General features: G+C 38.3%; 1 protein-coding gene across 17 annotated transcripts; it reads left to right on the top strand.

Annotated features, from left to right (window-relative positions):
- The first annotated feature begins 835 nt into the window (after nucleotides 1-835).
- On the top strand, nucleotides 836-19,403 carry LOC142951836 (uncharacterized). 17 transcript variants are annotated; one of them, XM_076093717.1, is made up of 27 exons: nucleotides 836-953; nucleotides 1,550-1,708; nucleotides 1,801-1,868; nucleotides 2,946-3,047; nucleotides 3,208-3,312; nucleotides 3,734-3,838; nucleotides 4,345-4,446; nucleotides 4,607-4,711; nucleotides 5,132-5,236; nucleotides 5,397-5,501; nucleotides 6,030-6,131; nucleotides 6,292-6,396; nucleotides 6,817-6,921; nucleotides 7,082-7,186; nucleotides 7,712-7,816; nucleotides 7,955-8,038; nucleotides 8,156-8,202; nucleotides 8,313-8,394; nucleotides 8,474-8,521; nucleotides 8,636-8,682; nucleotides 8,956-9,549; nucleotides 9,750-10,433; nucleotides 11,673-13,458; nucleotides 14,596-14,772; nucleotides 15,360-15,536; nucleotides 17,065-17,111; nucleotides 17,424-19,403. In XM_076093717.1, the coding sequence occupies exons 3-27, from the start codon at nucleotides 1,831-1,833 to the stop codon at nucleotides 18,017-18,019; spliced, it is 5,658 nt and encodes a 1,885-aa protein (XP_075949832.1). In that variant the 5' UTR covers nucleotides 836-953; nucleotides 1,550-1,708; nucleotides 1,801-1,830; the 3' UTR covers nucleotides 18,020-19,403. The 17 variants fall into 17 exon arrangements, with proteins under 17 accessions (XP_075949832.1, XP_075949799.1, XP_075949825.1 ...); XM_076093684.1 differs by having other exon boundaries at nucleotides 2,943-3,047; XM_076093710.1 differs by having other exon boundaries at nucleotides 1,796-1,868.
- The last annotated feature ends 1,365 nt before the right edge of the window (nucleotides 19,404-20,768 follow it).

The following is a 20,768-nucleotide window of genomic DNA, read 5'->3' as shown; positions in this document are numbered from 1 at the left end:
TTAAAGATAACTTATGGATTTAACAGCCAAAACATCATAACAGATTAATAGCTCTTCGACATTTTTTTCCCCATTAGTCGTGCGTTGGATCACTTTGTATGTAAAAATGTGTTTATGTAAAACTACAAGGCACAAGCAAATATATGTTTTTCAATAAAAACTATCCAAACTGAATATGTATGCTGGAGTGAGGTCACACAAGAGTATAAATAGTTATACGACCAAAAATACAAAACAATATCATCAATTCGATCATTGAATATTTTTATCATATTCAATTAATTTTCCATGATAGAATGTATATTTACAAGTGTTTATTGTGATACAAATTGTAACCCAATTACCTAAGAAATTAGTACAGAAATATTCAACTAATTTGTTCAAATATGTCCATTTATACTCTCATATGTATTGTAGCAGCACGCTACAATAGTCTCTGATAGCTGCAGCTTAGTATCTTCAAAATTATTTCATCTCTAGAGGAAATTCTGCTTCCCACAACATAGTCACTGCCAAATATCAGGGATCAAAATCAGGGATTTGTCATCTTGTGAATGTCGTTGGCTCAGCTGCACAGTTCACCTTCTAGTAACACAACATGTTATTGGTCAGGAGAGTCAAGGAGGTTTCTTAAAACAGAGGTTACAAAGTGCCTTACATGGTTTATATGAAGACAAGAATATGAGGAAATAGACAATAATGAATTAAACACAAGGTACATGTGCTGATTTACAGAACCCGTATTGCTCATAGGCATTTATGGCTTATTTCCTTATATGTTCATGTGGTTAGCTTCAGGGAGGAGGGGAAGTACAGTTGCTGCTTGAAATTGAAAGTAAAAGTGAAAGTGTCAGTTCTGCCATGAGGGACGAAAAAACAGTCAACGGAGGTCTGCATTATAGACGGCTGAGTGAAAAACAAATGGCTGAAGGATTTTAACGTCACCTGAACTAGTAAGATTGATGCAGTCTGTGTACTTAATCATGTAATGTGTGTCTATTATTGAGTAACTTGCTTTCATGTTGGCCTGCATGTTTCTTTAGATAGGACAGCTGTGTGGCCTACATGGTCACATGCTTGCACATCTCTTTACATACTGGAACATATTGCTGACGATCGCCTGATGACTTCTGAGAATGTGCTCCCATTCCTTTGTGTTTACCTTTGTGATGCTATTTCCTGTGTACTTTATAATTTATAATCTACCATGTTCATCTGTAGGAAAGCTTAGTATTAAGGAAGGGCTGGAGATTTTGCTATATGTACCACGTGCCTTGCTCACTATCTCTAGTTAAACTAGTTTAGTTTTATACAAGCCTTAGGGGTAATGTTTGACAGGCATTTCATCTTTAATCTTTATCACACCATATTTGATCTGTATCAAGCTACACATCAAGGTCAAAGTTTGCGTATTATGTTATTAATCATTAACTGACTTTGCCCTCCCAAAATAATAGTGGAGAAAGTCATGAAATGCTACTCTTTAGACTTTGATCAGGTTCTGTTGATGTAAGTCAGCGTAACTGTAATAATTTCTCTGTTTTTCAAGGGAATTCTGCTCCTGTTGGTGACTGGATTTAAAGGTGAAAGTTATTTTTGTCCAGTGTTGGTGAAACTGAATCTATTTGAATGAAGGTCCAGTAATGAGTGGATCTGTGGACCGAGAGGACCTTGAGAGTGTGGAGAGACACTGTGTGCTCTAGAGAAGGTGATGGACAGCCTTTTTGTCAATGTAGAGAACAATAATGGAATTCTGTAACAAAGGAACAAAATATAACTGCTGTATTTATTACAGAGCAGAAAACAGGTAAAACTGCCTGTAAAACCAACATGTCTCAGGAACAGGCCGATGCCTCGTTAACTGCCACGTAAGTAACTTTTAATTCTTAATTGGCTCACCTCACACAGGATGGGAAAGAGTAACGTATGTCAGCCTCTGTCAGCACTGCGCACAGCACTGACCGGCTGCTTCACCCGGTGTGTGAAGGAGTGATACCGCAGGTCCTTCCTTCCTGCCGCTGTCAGACTGCACAACTAACACTGCTCCCAGTAGACCACACATGCCAAAAACTGACAATTCCTAATTCATTTATTAATTCCAATATATAGGGAGCAGTGGGCTGCCGAGGATCGAACCGATATAGATATATATATATATATCTATATCTCTAAATATATATATATAGATATAGATTTAAGATTTAAGACCTAACTTTGACTGTCACTTTGTCAACAACAATATATATATATATAAATATATATATATATATTGTTGTTGACAAAGTGACACAGTCAAAGTTAGGTCTTAAATCTTAAATCTAAAAAAACTTTTAGACATAAAACACAGTCAAAGTTAGGTCTTAAATCTTAAATCTTAAAACACTTTTACACATAAAACACAGTCAAAGTTAGGTCTTAAATCTTAAATCTAAAAAAACTTTTAGACATAAAACACTTTACTAACGAGTAGTAACTACCTTAATAAATCATGAATTAATCATGAATTGCAGTATTAATATGCATTTATAAAGCATATATTAACATAGTCCCTAATCCATTACATATATAAATGCATGAATAATGTACATCTAAATAAGTTATTAATCATTTACTAACACTTTATAAATTATCTTATTAATCATCTACAACTCCTTAATAATTGGTTTGTAAAATATATAATACTTCATTTACAAATGGGGAATCCATCATTTATAAAGTATGAAAACACAATAATGAAGCACATAATAGACGAGCTTATTAATCAAGAATGAAACATTTATAACTGTTGTTATGAACTGCATACTAATGAATTATTAATGTAGGAACAATGCTTTATAAATGATGAATTAAGTGTTTACTCATACTTAACTAATGCTTCATAGTGTGTAGTTATTATAAAGTGCTACCAAATCATTTAATTGTAATCATAATCTATGTTAAAGAAGGCTTGAGCCAGAAAGATCAGTCTCTCCTGCACCCAGCAATGTTTCCATGAAAAGTGACCGGTCCAAGGATCATCCTCCCAGCTTCAGTAAAGGAGAACCGGGGTAAGATGTGCTGATTATGTTGGATAAATGATACAGAGAGAAATTAATTTGAAGAGAAGGACTGACAGAGAAAGAGAAAAACTGTGATTTCCAATTCAAGACTCAACAATGTCAAAGATGTTATAAGTATTAACGTTTGTAATCATAATCTGTGTTAAAGATGGTTTGAGCCAGGCAGACCAGTCTCTCCTGCACCCAGCAATGTTGCTGTGAAAAGTGACCGGTCCAAGGATCATCCTCCCAGCTTTAGTGAAGCAGAACGAAGGTAAGATGTGTTGGTTATGTTGGATGTTTGATACAGAGAGAAATTACAATGAAGAGAATGACTGACACAGAAAGGGAAATGTTATAAACTCCACTTCAAGACTCAACAATGTTAAAGATGATAAAAGTGTAACAGCTAGGGTTGGTAATCTTCTTCAAAAATATTTTTGATAGGTATGTTGAAAATCTCTACATTCCGACAGCAATGAATAAATCAAATGCTCTCCCAAAAAAAGTGGAACATTTTTTTTATATCTGTGGCTGTCCCAGGACTGTAATAAACTGTCCTGTCATTTAATTTGGCCCCAAATGAAAGAAATGACTAGACGGGTTACCTGCCTGTCCATACCTAAAACTTCAAGACTCAACAATGTTAAAAATATTATAGGTGCTAAAGTTTGTAATTATAATCTATGTTAAAGAAGGTCTGAGCCAGAAAGATCAGTCTCTCCTGCACCCAGCAATGTTTCCATGAAAAGTGACCGGTCCAAGGATGATCCTCCCAGCTTCAGTAAAGGAGAACCGGGGTAAGATGTGTTGGTTATGTTGGATGTTTGATATAACCAGAAAATAAATTGAAAAGAATGACTGACACAAAAAAGATACATTTTGCAAATTACCCTTCATGTTTAAAGTGTTAAAGCTAGGCTAATAATCTTCTTCTTCAAAAAATATTTTTTGATGTTGAAAATCTCTACGTTCCGACAGCAATCAATGAATCAAATGCTCTGCCAGAAAAGGGAAAATAAATCTTGTATCTGTGGCTGTCCCAGGACTGTAATAAACCGTCCCATCATTAAATTCGGTCCCAATAAAATATATAACAGGACGGGTTACCTGCCTGTCCACCTACCTAAAACTTCAAGACTCAACAATGTTAAAGATGTCATAGGTGCTGAAGTTTGTAATTATAATCTGTGTTAAAGAATGTCTTACTAGGAAAACAAAATATTGTAAATTCCACTTAGAGGCTCAACAGTATTGAAGATGTTAAACGTGTTAAAATCTGTAATTATAATCTGTGTTAACAAAGGTTTGAGCCAGAAAGATCAGTCTCTCCTGCAGCCAGCAATGTTTCCATGAAAAGTGACCGGTCCAAGGATGATCCTCCCAGCTTCAGTAAAGGAGAACCGGGGTAAGATGTGTTGGTTATGTTGGATAAATGATACAGAGAGAAATTAATTTGAAGAGAAGGACTGACACAGAAAGAGAAAAACTGTGATTTCCAATTCAAGACTCAACAATGTCAAAGATGTTATAAGTATTAACGTTTGTAATCATAATCTGTGTTAAAGATGGTTTGAGCGAGGCAGACCAGTCTCTCCTGCACCCAGCAATGTTTCCATGAAAAGTGACCGGTCCAAGGATCATCCTCCCAGTTTTAGTGAAGCAGAACGAAGGTAAGATGTGTTGGTTATGTTGGATGTTTGCTACAGAGAGAAATTACAATGAAGAGAATGACTGACACAGAAAGGGAAACATTATAAACTCCAATTCAAGACTCAACAATGTTAAAGATGTTAAAAGTGTAACAGCTAGGGTTGGTAATCTTCAAAAAATATTTTTGATAGGTATGTTGAAAATCTCTACAATCCGACAGCAATGAATAAATCAAATATCCTGCCAGAAAAAAGTGGAAAAAAAATCTTATATCTGTGGCTGTCACAGGACTGTAATAAGCTGTCCTGTCATTTAATTTGGCCCCAAATGAAAGAAATGACTAGACGGGTTACCTGCCTGTCCATACCTAAAACTTCAAGACTCAACAATGTTAAAAATATTATAGGTGCTAAAGTTTGTAATTATAATCTATGTTAAAGAAGGTCTGAGCCAGAAAGATCAGTCTCTCCTGCAGCCAGCAATGTTTCCATGAAAAGTGACCGGTCCAAGGATGATCCTCCCAGCTTCAGTAAAGGAGAACCGGGGTAAGATGTGTTGGTTATGTTGGATAAATGATACAGAGAGAAATTAATTTGAAGAGAAGGACTGACACAGAAAGAGAAAAACTGTGATTTCCAATTCAAGACTCAACAATGTCAAAGATGTTATAAGTATTAACGTTTGTAATCATAATCTGTGTTAAAGATGGTTTGAGCCAGGCAGACCAGTCTCTCCTGCACCCAGCAATGTTTCCATGAAAAGTGACCGGTCCAAGGATCATCCTCCCAGTTTTAGTGAAGCAGAACGAAGGTAAGATGTGTTGGTTATGTTGGATGTTTGATACAGAGAGAAATTACAATGAAGAGAATGACTGACACAGAAAGGGAAATGTTATAAACTCCACTTCAAGACTCAACAATGTTAAAGATGTTAAAAGTGTAACAGCTCGGGTTGGTAATCTTCTTCAAAAATATTTTTGATAGGTATGTTGAAAATCTCTACAATCCGACAGCAATGAATAAATCAAATGCTCTCCCAAAAAAAGTGGAAAAAAATCTTATATCTCTGGCTGTCCCAGGACTGTAATAAACTGTCCTGTCATTTAATTTGGCCCCAATAAAATATATAACAGGACGGGTTACCTGCCTGTCCACCTACCTACAACTTCAAGACTCAACAATGTTAAAGATGTCATAGGTGCTGAAGTTTGTAATTATAATCTGTGTTAAAGAATGTCTTACTAGGAAAACAAAATATTGTAAATTCCACTTAGAGGCTCAACAGTATTGAAGATGTTAAACGTGTTAAAATCTGTAATTATAATCTGTGTTAACAAAGGTTTGAGCCAGAAAGATCAGTCTCTCCTGCAGCCAGCAATGTTTCCATGAAAAGTGACCGGTCCAAGGATGATCCTCCCAGCTTCAGTAAAGGAGAACCGGGGTAAGATGTGTTGGTTATGTTGGATAAATGATACAGAGAGAAATTAATTTGAAGAGAAGGACTGACACAGAAAGAGAAAAACTGTGATTTCCAATTCAAGACTCAACAATGTCAAAGATGTTATAAGTATTAACGTTTGTAATCATAATCTGTGTTAAAGATGGTTTGAGCGAGGCAGACCAGTCTCTCCTGCACCCAGCAATGTTTCCATGAAAAGTGACCGGTCCAAGGATCATCCTCCCAGTTTTAGTGAAGCAGAACGAAGGTAAGATGTGTTGGTTATGTTGGATGTTTGCTACAGAGAGAAATTACAATGAAGAGAATGACTGACACAGAAAGGGAAACATTATAAACTCCAATTCAAGACTCAACAATGTTAAAGATGTTAAAAGTGTAACAGCTAGGGTTGGTAATCTTCAAAAAATATTTTTGATAGGTATGTTGAAAATCTCTACAATCCGACAGCAATGAATAAATCAAATATCCTGCCAGAAAAAAGTGGAAAAAAAATCTTATATCTGTGGCTGTCACAGGACTGTAATAAGCTGTCCTGTCATTTAATTTGGCCCCAAATGAAAGAAATGACTAGACGGGTTACCTGCCTGTCCATACCTAAAACTTCAAGACTCAACAATGTTAAAAATATTATAGGTGCTAAAGTTTGTAATTATAATCTATGTTAAAGAAGGTCTGAGCCAGAAAGATCAGTCTCTCCTGCACCCAGCAATGTTTCCATGAAAAGTGACCGGTCCAAGGATGATCCTCCCAGCTTCAGTAAAGGAGAACCGGGGTAAGATGTGTTGGTTATGTTGGATAAATGATACAGAGAGAAATTAATTTGAAGAGAAGGACTGACACAGAAAGAGAAAAACTGTGATTTCCAATTCAAGACTCAACAATGTCAAAGATGTTATAAGTATTAACGTTTGTAATCATAATCTGTGTTAAAGATGGTTTGAGCCAGGCAGACCAGTCTCTCCTGCACCCAGCAATGTTTCCATGAAAAGTGACCGGTCCAAGGATCATCCTCCCAGTTTTAGTGAAGCAGAACGAAGGTAAGATGTGTTGGTTATGTTGGATGTTTGATACAGAGAGAAATTACAATGAAGAGAATGACTGACACAGAAAGGGAAATGTTATAAACTCCACTTCAAGACTCAACAATGTTAAAGATGTTAAAAGTGTAACAGCTCGGGTTGGTAATCTTCTTCAAAAATATTTTTGATAGGTATGTTGAAAATCTCTACAATCCGACAGCAATGAATAAATCAAATGCTCTCCCAAAAAAAGTGGAAAAAAATCTTATATCTCTGGCTGTCCCAGGACTGTAATAAACTGTCCTGTCATTTAATTTGGCCCCAATAAAATATATAACAGGACGGGTTACCTGCCTGTCCACCTACCTACAACTTCAAGACTCAACAATGTTAAAGATGTCATAGGTGCTGAAGTTTGTAATTATAATCTATGTTAAAGAATGTCTTACTAGGAAAACAAAATATTGTAAATTCCACTTAGAGGCTCAACAGTATTGAAGATGTTAAAAGTGTTAAAATCTGTAATTATAATCTGTGTTAAAGAAGGCTTGAGCCAGAAAGATCAGTCTCTCCTGCAGCCAGCAATGTTTCCATGAAAAGCGACCGCTCCAAGGATGATCCTCCCAGCTTTAGTGAAGCAGAACGAAGGTAAGATGTGTTAATTATGTTGGATGTTTGATACAGAGAAAATTACAATGAAGAGAATGACTGACACAGAAAGGCAAATGTTATAAATTCCACTTGTTACTGCTATTGTGAAATACCTGTAATCAATCTGTGTTAAAGCCCGCCTGAGCACAAAAGACCAGTCTCCAATGCACCCGGTAACATTCCGGCGGATCAACCTTCCAGCTTCATGTCTAAGATCAGGTAGGAAAAAACATGCGCCGCATACTGTTAGCTAATAACAGAGAAAAAGACAAAGTAACGATATGAGGACAAATGTATCTTTCTGTATTGACACAAACATGTCTCGTATGTGCCCAGGAACCCTTTCAGGACAACTGAGCAGGATGAGCAAGACATCAGTAAAGGTATACAAACAAGGAGCAACACATCAATAACATTTTTCAAACAAATTCATCAAAGTTAAAGACAAAACATTTCAAATGAATATTTATATTTTCTTTATTGTCCTGTCAAGTCTCTCCTGCACCCAGCAATGTTTCCATGAAAAGTGACCGGTCCAAGGATGATCCTCCCAACTTCAGTAAAGCAGAACCAAGGTAAGATATGTTGGATAATTTGTAAAATTGTAGACAATGATTTGTCAGAATGGTAAAATTAATATTTCCCACCTTTAAGCTCAACAGTTTCCGAAGATGATCCTCTTAACTTCATGGCTGAGATCAGGTAGGAAAAAAACATGGGCTACAAACTGTTAGTTATAACAGAGAAAAAGACAAAGTAACGATATGAGGAAAAATGTATCTTTCTGTATTGACACAAACATCTGTCTGTGCCCAGCCGCACTTCAATGAAAACTGTCCAGGATGAGCAAGAGATCAGGAAAGGTATACAAACAAGGAGCAACACAAAAACTTAATAACGTTTACACACAATATCATTTTTCAAACAGATTACTCCAAGTTAAAGACAAAACATTTCAAATGTATATTTACTTTTCTTTATTGTCCTTCCATTTGCCTCTGGGCCTTAACTGCAGGTAGAACACAATACATCATGTTACACTGTATCTTATATCTCGCTATATTGTGTTGGAGTGTAAAATGAAATGCAGTAATTGCACTCTGCTTTCTTTGTCTTTATCATTTCTTTTGACAAAGATTTCCTGAAGGAGAGAATCCTCAATCAGTATAAAGAGCAACTGAGAGGACATGAAATCGACACAAAACTCTACAAGATACAAGCTGCGGAAAGAGCTAAAGCTAAAGCCCAACCCTTTGATGCATTATTTTCTAAATCAAGGAAAGAGAATGTGAGAACAGTGCTGATGAAGGGAGTGGCAGGTGTTGGTAAAACATTTCAAACAAAGTTGTTCATGGTAGATTGGGCAAACAGAAAATCCAACAAAGAGATAGATCTGATAGTTTCATTTCATTTTGGTGAGCTGAATTCAAGAAAAGAAGGTCAAAGCCTGAAAGATCTGATCTGTGATTCCCTCGATGACAATAAACACAACTACGACACGTGTAAAGTAGCTTTTGTCCTTGATGGCTTGGAGGAATGTAAACTTCCTCTGGATTTTGCAAAGAACGAGGACCTGACTGATATCGAAAAGCCAGCCTCAATGGATGTGCTGCTAACAAACCTCATCAAGGGGAAATTGCTTCCCTCTGCTCTGCTCTGGATCATCTCTCAACCTTCAGGAGTTGACAAGATTCCTTCTGATTATATTGACAAAGTGACAGAATGCCGAGGTATGAAACTATGACAGAAACATAATTTCATATATATTTATTGTCAACAACATTGTTTACTTTAAAATGTTGTTTTGGTATTGTACTATGAATAATTTTAGTTGACTATGTTCAAAACAATCACTTTTATGATACTTAAAAATAACTGATTAATGCTGCTTGTGTCCTTCATCATTAATAACTTTATTCTATTTATTTAGAGACCTCAAAGCGACAGCAGAAGCTGACCTCAGCCCTGCGAGACAGATTTCTTAGAGAAACTACTCAAGAAGAAGACATAAATCATCCTAACCAGAAAAACACGGAGCACGTCATGAGAGAAGACAGAAGTGGTGATGTCAATGACGAAGAGAAAATTGGACATACTGAAGCGAAATCTGTGACACCAGTCAAAGCAGGATCTGACATCTTCAAAGGTATAAAAGGAAAAAAGATCAGAACTGTGCTGACCACCGGAGAGGCTGGAATTGGAAAATCCTTCCATGTGCAGAAATTCATAACAGAGTGGGCTAAAAATGACAAGAAGTCACATTTAAGGGATCACGTCATAATTCCACTTGACCTCTTTAAGCTGAATTTGATTAAAGAAGAAAAAGTCAGTTTGATGGGACTTCTTAATCATTTACACAAGGAAACTAAAACATTTGTGATCTCTAACTTTGAACAGTTCAAAGTTTTATTTGTCTTGGATGGTTTGGATGCTTATCAACGTCCTCTTGACTTTGACAACAAAGACACCTTGACCGACGTCAGAGTGCTAGCTTCTGTGGATGTGCTACTGACAAACCTCATCAGAGGAACACTGATTCCTTCTGCCCGAATCTGGATAACCTCCCGACGGAAGTTGCCTGATGCACGTGTCGACAGGATGACAGAAATACGATGTAAGCTTATGGGTGTGGATTCATGCTGTTAAGGGAAGTGGTTTAAATAGGTGTGCAATCAAACACAGGCCTCAAACTGTTGCATTTGAGGTAGCAAAAATGCTCAAATCTGCTTTGAAATGAAAACTGATCGGAGGTCTTTAATATTGAGTATCTGCTGAAACAGAGTCCGACACTAATATTTTCTGTTGATTAGGTATGTGTCTGACCCAGTGAAATAATAGCTATAGACTACTGAATCTTATCTGACTCACCTTATTTTTACCAAGCTTCTTGATCCAAATGCCTGAGGTCCTAGTTCAAAGCGATCAACAAAGTTTATCATCTTGAAGTACTGATATGATATTTAACTGGGAGAATTGGACTCCTGAAATTGATGCAACCCGATCTGTTAGGGAGAAGACAAGTCACTTGAAGACGATCTTTGACAAGTACAGACACTGGTTGCAAAGAGACGTTTAATTTTGGCCATAAGTTTCTTATGGAATTAATGTAAATTAGTATTTTTGCCGCCATTTAATTGTTGAGAAGCTGCTTCCTGAATGCTGCTCTTTGCTAATAAGAATGAGAGGTGAAAAGACAAATGTTTTTGTGTCCGAGTTTAGTAAACCTTGCATTTTGCCTACTCCACTGTCAGAGTCACTCGCGCCGGTACAGCCAAATCATTTTTACTTGCGTATGTCGCAAAATGTTGGCACTGTAGGCCGTGGCAAAGGAGGGCTGTGCTGCGACAGTGGAGTACAGTAAAGAAAGGATTATAACTTGATCCACTTTATTTTAGCCGATAACAATCCATTTCAATATGTCTGTATCACCACCAATTGGTACATGACTAGTTTTAATAGCACAAGTTGTTTACATATTCATTCAGTTGCTGCCAGTCAACTGCCAGTACTGTAAGGAGGAAAGCTAATTTACCATTTGTCCAAAATAACATACCGTGAAAACAGACCAGCAGGATAAGGGGGAGAAATCTGGTTCACACTCAAACCAACAAAGTAGCAAGTGTCATGATTAATGCTCCTATTCACCCTCTTCTTAGGCCGATTCTTAAATGTTTTAAGCTCTGCTTCATTTTTAGTTTGCCAGTGTGCACCTAAACAATCAAATACAAAAACAACAACTTACTTCTGGATGCTATGGTTTAGAGTTGATAAACTGCACTATGATTGCATGCATTTAATCACAACTATTGTCAAATTTCTATCCTTAATAACTTAAACAAATATTTTTCTCCAGGGAAGCCTGATGTTGCAAGTCAACAGATGCTCAAATCTCAGCTGAAGGAGCAATTTTCCTATGTGCATGAGGGAATCGATGAAACCTCCACTCTTCTGAATGAGATCTACACAGATCTCTACATTATAGAGGGAGAGAGGGGAGAGGTCAATGTTCAGCATGAGAGCCGACAAATTCAAGATGCAAAGTTCAAACCAGTGGGAGAAGAAACATTGATTAAATATCATGACATCTTTAAACCTGCATCTGGAGAAAATCTACCTATTAGAACTGTGCTGACGATGGGATTGGCAGGCATTGGAAAGACGTTTGCCACAAAGAAGTACATGCTGGACTGGGCTGAGGGTAAGGCCAACGGGGACATATTTTTTATGTTTCCACTTTCTTTTCGGGAACTGAATTTGAGAAAAGAGAAAGAACACAGCTTGGAGGAACTCCTTCATCAGTTTTTTCCTGGTATGAAGACATCAGAAATAATGCACTATGACCAGTACAGAACCCTGATTGTCCTGGATGGTCTTGATGAATGTCGCCTCGATCTTGACTTAAATAAAAGTAAACTTTGGACAGAAATGAGAAAGCCAACCTCAATCAATGTTCTTCTGATGAACCTTATCCACGGAAATCTGCTTTCTAAAGCTCAAATCTGGATCACGTCCCGACCTGCAGCATCTCACCATATCCCTGCTGATAAAGTTGACCGGGTTACAGAGGTGCGAGGATTTAATGATGAGCAGAAGGAGGAGTACTTCAGGAAGAGATTCAGTGATAAAGATTTGGCTGAGAAAATCTTGTCACATGTCAAAAAATGTAGGAGCATTTACATCATGTGTCACATCCCTGTCTTCTGTTGGATCACGGCAAAAGTCCTAGAGGACTTTGTGAACAGAAACGAAGAAGGGAGGATGCCCAAGACCATGACTGACATGTACATATACTTCCTTGTGTTACAGTGCAGACAGGCTACTGTGAAGTATGATGAAGATGAGAAGTGTGAGACAGATTCCTGCTGGAATACAAGAAACAAGGAAACAATCATGTCTCTGGGAAAATTGGCTTTTGAGGGGCTAAAGGAAGGAAACCTTCTATACACCGAAGAACACTTGACAGAGTGCAAAGTTGACATCACAAAAACTGCTGTCTTCTCAGGATTATTCACTCAGATCACACGAGAAGGCGCTGGGTTGTACCAACAGAAATTGTTTTGCTTTGTCCATCTGAGCATTCAAGAGTTCCTGGCAGCATTTTCTGTCTTTCACACATTCAATGAAACAGGTGAAAATCTGCTTGCCATGCCTTCTTCAACTGTTGGAGACTTCCCTGCAGACTTCTACAAGACAGCGGTGGACAAGGCTTTAGATAGCAAAAATGGAGAATGGGATCTGTTTCTCCGCTTCCTGTTAGGCCTGTCTCTGGAGACAAATCAGAATCTACTGCAAGAGCTGCTGAAGAAGAGAGAAGACAACAAGGACACCGCCAACAAGGAAACCATTGGGTACATCAAAGAAAAGATTAGGGAAGAGAATAGCGATGCTGATAAAAATTGCAATCTGTTCTACTGTCTGAATGAGCTGAATGACCACTCCCTTGTAGAAGAAGTGAAAACGTACCTGCAATCAGAAACACTCACATTCGAAACATTCTCCACTTCCCAGTGGTCAGCTCTGACTTTTGTGCTGCTGACATCAGATGAGAAGCTCGACGTGTTTGTTCTGAAAAAGTACCTGAAATCAGAGAAAGTACTTCTGGGAATGTTGCCAGTGGTTAAAGTCTCCAAAACTGCTCTGTAAGTACTTTAAAATGCTCTTTCAAATATAATTTTGTTATATTGCTATGTACTACATACTAAGTCTATATATTTATTCAAAACGGAATCCTGTTTATTCCTTAATCCTTGAGGGTCCCAAGTGAGTTGATATGAGTCATCTTCTTTGGGCAATTTAACTGAGTTCAACTTAGACCGATTTTTACCTCCTCCAAGGAGGTGATGTTTTTCGTTAGATTTGTTAATTTGTCTGAAAATTCTGGCCCGATTTTAATTAAGTTAGCGGAAAAGTGGAGCAGGGGCCAAGGAAAAAACATTACATTTGGATAGTATTCTTTACTTGAACAGCCTTGATAGAGGTCTGGGCTCTCTGAATGCCCTTTATTTCTGTGCCAGTTGCTCGACATGTTATCTAAAAGATAACATTGCTGTCTAGCCAAATTCCCATGTTTTACAAGACAATTCAATTTCAGTATCTTAAATCATATGATTGGCAGGGAGATTTTAACTCGAATGATAGGTTATTGAGAATAGAACAGATTTTGTCTTGTGAATATTCAGTACAAGTTTGAAATTGTGCAGAGATGTCTTAAAGGCAGATTTTTAATCTTGATAAAGTTTGAGTTGAAGAGGTGTGAAATGTATTCAAGGCTGTGTCATCTGTCTGTGTTGGAGTGATAATATTGTTTATGTATGGTGTAAATAGTAATGGACCCAGCACAGATCCTTGTGGTACCCCCTTACTTATCCCAAAGGAGGTTATTTTGAGACTCTTAATACAGATCTCCTGTGTTCTGTCCTTAGAATAAATATATGAGTAATGTAAATGGCAATAAAAAGAGCACTAACATTCAGGAGATGGCTCTGGGATGATATCAACATTCAACCTATCAAATTAGTGTCTAGCAGAGACAAAGTGATGATCTGAAGTTTGTTTGTTATCGGAACAGTTTTCATATCTTATCTGCCAATGCAGTGAGGTCGAGTGATTTTTGTTCAGACTTTTTCCAGTTTTCAGAAAGAAGTTGCATTACCATGACTCATAGTACTGTGATTTAGCACATTTGAACAACTTGGTCTGGTGTCTAAACATTTGCCGATATAATCAAAAATGATTCTGTGGAACATGTCTATATTTGCCTACAAATATTTTCACAGGCTGAGCTGGTGTGAGCTCTCTGAGGAATCCTGCAGAGGTCTTGCATCCTCAGTTTTCCGCTCCCCATCCTGTAATCTGACAAATCTGGACCTGAGTCATAACGACGTGCTGGATTCAGGTGTGCAGATGCTTGCTGAAGGCCTGCAGAGTCTACACTGTAAGCTGGAGATTCTCAAGTAAGTGTACAGTGCATTTCACTTTACATTTCAAAGTGAACCGCAGAAAACCCCCATTATATTAAGTGCAAAAAAGACTCCAAATAGGGAAACAGCTATTAGAAACTGAACCCTTTGTAAATTTGACAAAGATAACCAATGGCCCTCTCTTCTTATGTCTAATCTCAGCTGTCTAAAAACCTGTGCACAGTTCAGCTCTCTCTGTCTTTCTTTTACTACAAACATCATGTCTGAACAACCGGCAGCTCCTTACTCACTGTGGTCTCGCCTCCTCTGATGTGATGTTGCGATGTTCTGGTGATGTTCAACGTGTGACCTTAGGGATTTTGGGAAATGGCGTTTGTTGACGATAACAAACAATAAGCAATAGCAATAACAACATTTGTAGAAACATTTTTCTCAAAATGTGCAGCCAATAAAACAAACATTAACTAGGAAGAGAAACTTCCAAAATCATTTTGTGCAAGGGCTAGGGATATGCTGGTACTTTTATTGTTATGGTCTCCAGGAAATTAATATAATGTCCCAAAAAGTCATGAAAACACGGTGTGTGTGTGTGTGTGTGTGTGTGTGTGTGTTGTCTGCAGTCTGTCAGGTTGTCAGGTGACAGAGAAAGGCTGCTCCTTCCTGGCCTCTGCTCTGAAGTCCAAACCGGCCTCCTCCCTGAAACAGCTGGATCTGAGTTACAATCACCCAGGAGCCGATGGGGGGGCCATGCTTTCTGCTATAGCTGAAGATCCAAATATGAGCCTGAAGACACTCTGGTACGTTAAGATGTCAGGATGTGTGTTTATATGTTTAGATTTGTATCGATATAGCTGGTTCTCCGAGTTATAATAAGACTACATGTACACTGAGGCAAAATCTAAACTAATTATTTTATCTTATTAGCTAGCAGGCTAGTTACCAAAACACTCAAGAATTACCTTGGTGTTAAGAGAAAATAACATTTATTAACCCCAGATATAAATGATAAAGGCCTGTGGATCAGATTCAGATCACATGTTAATACCAGGTGAAGCTCATGGGTCAAGCCTTTTTTTCTGCTGTATTTATTCTGTGCATATTGACATATTCACCATTGACAATACCGTGGTGACTCCAACTCGGACTGCGAGGAACCTGGGTGTGACCCTGGATGACCAACTGTCGTTCTCAGCAAACAATGCATCGGTTACACGCTCCTGCAGATTCCTGCTCTACAACATCAGGAGGATTCGCCCCTTCCTCACTGACGAGACGGCGCAGGTGCTAATCCAGGCTCTTGTCATCTCCCGCCTGGACTACTGCAACTCTCTACTTGCCGGAGCCCCGGCGTCAGCCATCAGACCTTTGGAGCTTGTCCAGAAAGCTGCAGCTCGCCTGGTGTTCAATCGCCCCAAGTTCTCCCACACAACTTCCCTTCTCCGTTCTCTACACTGGCTACCTGTAAGAGCTCGCATCCAGTTTAAGACTCTGGTGCTAGCCAACAGGGCAGTGAAAGGAACAGCTCCTTCCTATCTCCAGGCCATGGTCAAGCCTTACATTCCCGCCTGACCTCTTCGCTCTGCTGCCTCGGGGCGACTGGTTGCCCCGTCGCTCAGAGGTCCCTGCGGCCGATCGACCCGGTCGCGGCTGTTTTCTGTCCTGGCCCCACAGTGGTGGAATGAACTCCCCACTGACGTCAGGACAGTGGAGTTGCTGCCCATCTTTCGGCACAGGCTGAAAACTTACCTCTTCAAGAAGGCCTACCCTGAGCCTTCCACTGAGCACTTACTTAGCATCTATTGTATTCATACTAGCTTATTGCACTTATTGTATTCATATTACTTTGTGGCACTTATTGCATTCGTTTGTTTCTGCACTGTACGTTGGCTCTGGTTTATGCTCTTAGATGCTTGTTTGAAGAAAGGAGATGCACTTATGACTTCTGGTGACTAGTTGTTCTCTCGAAAACCGATGTTGAATACACTTATTGTAAGTCGCTTTGGATAAAAGCGTCTGCTAAATGACTAATGTAATGTAAATGTAATGCATATCAAATGCACTTTCCCAGTCCGTGTCTTTTGACATTGAGTGAGTTACCTACACACACACACACGCACACACACACACACACACACACACACCCCTCTCAAACACCCAAGCAGCAGCCCTGCAAAGAAAAGTCAAGTTTGGCCAAGGAGCAGTTATATTTATTTAATTATAGTTATATATATATTTATTTATCATAGGAGCTTTAACATTTAAAAAGAGGATTTTCAAAGCATTGTATTGAATTAGAAAATTTCTGTTCTTGATCATTTTGCACAGTTTGGAGCACGGTGGAGCGCATCGGTTAAAGCCAGGGCTGAAGAAGTGTAAGTTTTTACTTTATTTTTGTATTTCATTTAATTGTTTAATATGTTATCACATCAGTAGAGCCTTAGACAATAAGCTCATGTCTGATTAATTTGAAAAGAATGTCCACTAATATGCCTTCACCTTACCTACCTTCGCAGGTAGTATAACTTCTGATAATGTATGCACATTTTACACTGTGAGAGTTGTTACTTGCAACATGCTTAGATTTCATTTTGTTTGGATTTCATCTTAACAATGTAAGATCAATGTTTTGTAGTCTTTAAACTACATAAAAAACCTAAATGATGTGTTCTTTGTTTCTTTTTCAGATGGTGTTGATCTGAAGCTTGATGAAAGCACTGCAAGCAAGAGGCTTGCTCTGTTTGATGAAAACAGGAAAGCAAAAACTGTAGAAAAGATAAAGGAGAAAGTGCAACGACCAGAAAACGACAACAGATTTAAGAGGACTCAGATGTTTTGTGAGGAGGGCCTAAAAGGCTTCTGCTACTGGGAGGTGGAATGGGAAGGGATGGTCGGCATCGCAGTGGCATATAGAGCAGTGGGTAGAAGTTGGGACGGAAGTGGTGGCCTAGGATGCAATGAGAAGTCCTGGAGTCTGCTCTGCTCGAGGACTGGATACACTGCCATACATGGGAAGACATCCAAAGATGGGAAGATGTCCATAGACGTTAAGTCCAAAGACAAAATGCCCCTTTGCAAAAAAATAGGAGTATTTCTGGATTGGGAAGCTGGTACTCTGACTTATTACGATGTCACACCTGGAAAGCAGTTTCTCATACACACCTTCCAAGCCAAATTCACAGAACCTCTCTTCCCATGCTTCTGGTTTAAGAAGGGCTCTGTGACTTTGTGTGAGATGAACGTCTGTAGTGACCACTCGATGCTCGACACTAAATTTCAATAGATTAGCAAAAGCTTACCTGCATCATTTCAATACCATGATGTGAAATACTGATAGGTTTAACAACCGGAGATCGTTTCCTGCCCAATGTTAATACATTGACTTTTAAATATATATTTTACTTGTTCTCATTTGTTGTCCATTGTCTTTGCATACCATATATGTACATTTGTTTTTTCACAAATCTGTTAACTTGTATATTGTGTTCACAAAGCTATTGATACTGCAGATGACAACTATTCAAACACTTTTCTTTGGTCACTTCACTCTTTGTGAGCTGATCGAAGTTTCGAGTCAGAGCAGAAGGTACAAACATACTTCAGACATATGAGCATATACAATATAGAGACAGGAGGAAATGTACAGCATTTGGTCAGCTTTACTCCTGTCTGATGGATTATTTTTGCACCGATAAAATTTGAAGGAAATTAGCTGCTTTTACAATTCAATATGTCTCATGTTAGAATAAGTAAATGTGGGTTGGACTGTAATAAAAGTGGAACCTGTCATAGAAGAGCTGTCTGTATGCTAACCCACAGACCACTGAACTACTTTCATAACGTCGTTACTTATTTATTTTTAAAATGTAATGTAGAACATGTTAGATCATGTTAGAGGGACTTCATTTTTGGACAATGTGTCTATAGTGGTAAAGAATGTTTGATATGTAAACACATTATATACTTACTTACTTATAGTCCCTCATTCTTTGGTACTTGCTGTCATTTATGTTCTCCCAATTCATTTTAGCTGAATGTCACATTCCCCTGAGTTGATTGGAGGCTCATTCACATCACCTGTTGTGCAGGATGTGGCGATTGGCTGCTAATTAAGAATTGAGAGCAACTTGATGCATTTCCTGTCTTGGCCAATCAGAGTAAGACGAAGAGAAGTGGGGAACATTCTGATCATTCCTCGACTCAATGCAGATCTCATTTTAGCCAGAAACTCTGGTCTTTAGGCCCTTTTGATACTTCCTTGCTGTCTTATCTGTTCTAATTGAGGGTTATTTTCAGTGTTCTGAAACTAGCTGGAGTGAATATTTAAGAAAACCTTTAGTCTAAGTTACCTGCATCAGGTCTATTTGCACAAGAGTTTGTGCTTGCATAACATAACGCCTCCAAACGTTTTGTTATCATTTGTGTGTTGGTCAATTTTTATTTAGGTCCCTTTTTATACACATTTCATTATCATCAACTGGGCCTTTTTTCATTGTGAAGGCAATTGTGAGACTTTTTTTCTCCAAGTAAATATTTTTGTATCAGCTCAGCTGAAATCTGGGGCTTCAGTATCGCCACAACTTAATATGTAAATATGCTGACTGATGAGATTATGATGTAAAGACATGGAAGAGAAAAAATAAATAATTACAACTTCTCTAAAACAATCTGTGTGTGTGTGTGTGTGTGTGTGTGTCTGTATATACCATGCATCCAAATCTCATTTAGTGCATTATTATTATATTCATTCTAGTTTATTCATCATATGGGTACGAGAGGTGTACAGAGACATCATTTGTTCAACCAACACAATTATCTGTTGATGTATTTCAGATAGAAGAACGGAAGTGGGTGTATTTATACTGAAAGTCACGCTAAATCGGCCAAATGTTGTATTTTTTTTACCTAAAATGAATGCGCAGTTTCATTTTGGTGCCCTGAAAGCATTAAATTGATTTAATATTGGCATATAGCAAATTATGAAATGTATTTCCACATCCACTACTTTTGAAATGAAACGTATGGCTGATGCATACAGATTTTTACACTTTAAATACAAAATCTTTTTTCTTCTTCAATATTTCAAGTGGGTCTTTTTAAATGGAGGAAATCAATTACAGACTACAGGTTTATTTAGATTTTATATGTTTAAAATTATAGTTTGTGCTGCAGGTTGACTGGGGGAGGGGACTCAATAATCCTATTAATGAATATGGTAATAACTGCTCACACTTTTGGACAGTCCCTCCTGGAAGAAGTGTTGCACTTGTTTGCACCTCTGCACAGCGGGCCAATCGCAGTGTCTTCTTCTTTCTGCCTCTCTTCGCATGTCTGTCTTCCTCACTCTGTCAGTCCATTACTTGGCCAGGTCGTCTGTCTCTTCATCCATGTCAAATATCCTGAACATTATTTAAACATTTTAGCTCAATAACAAACACTGGTTCTTGTCCCGGGTCCCTAAACATACAGGGCGGTGTGCTTCAAATAGGCACAGGACCAACGCACATTTTGATATCATAGATTACAAAAGCAGTAAAAACGCTTGATTCCTACAACCAAGTGTGTGTATGTCTGTGTGTGTCTGTGTGTGAGCATCTCAATGCTCAGTGTAATGAATTACACCCATGAAGGACAAGCCTAAAAGAAAGCTGGAGCACAGGAAGGGGATAACTGAGTTCTGAAAGGAAATGTCCTGGACGATATATCACCCAGCCCACTGAAGGCCCGTCTGTACACGCTGCCTCATTGTTTCTATAAAACTAATTCTTGACCAAATCTTTCAAGAAGTTGAAAAACTGAGTTAAACATTTAGTTCTGGGTCCACATCAGAGACCGCATAAAAACCACAGACCTGTTTGATTCATTCAGGATCTTTCCTGTGTCGGCGTCTTTCACTCCGTCACCATTGAGCTGCTGCTAATTGACAACACATTCAGAACGCCTCACGCTCTTTCTGTCTTGCTCTGCCTCTGTCTCTGAAGATTTGTTTTGATTAGAGAGCTGCCTGTGCAAACCTCGAGTTGGATGAATGA

The sequence above is a fragment of the Anarhichas minor genome, unplaced genomic scaffold (assembly GCF_050575085.1).
Source record: "Anarhichas minor isolate MPS153535 unplaced genomic scaffold, ASM5057508v1 ptg000003l, whole genome shotgun sequence".
In the NCBI taxonomy this organism is placed as follows: Eukaryota; Metazoa; Chordata; class Actinopteri; order Perciformes; family Anarhichadidae; genus Anarhichas; species Anarhichas minor.
Note: the sequence above shows the minus strand (reverse complement) of the source record. Positions and strands in the feature narration are given on the sequence as shown.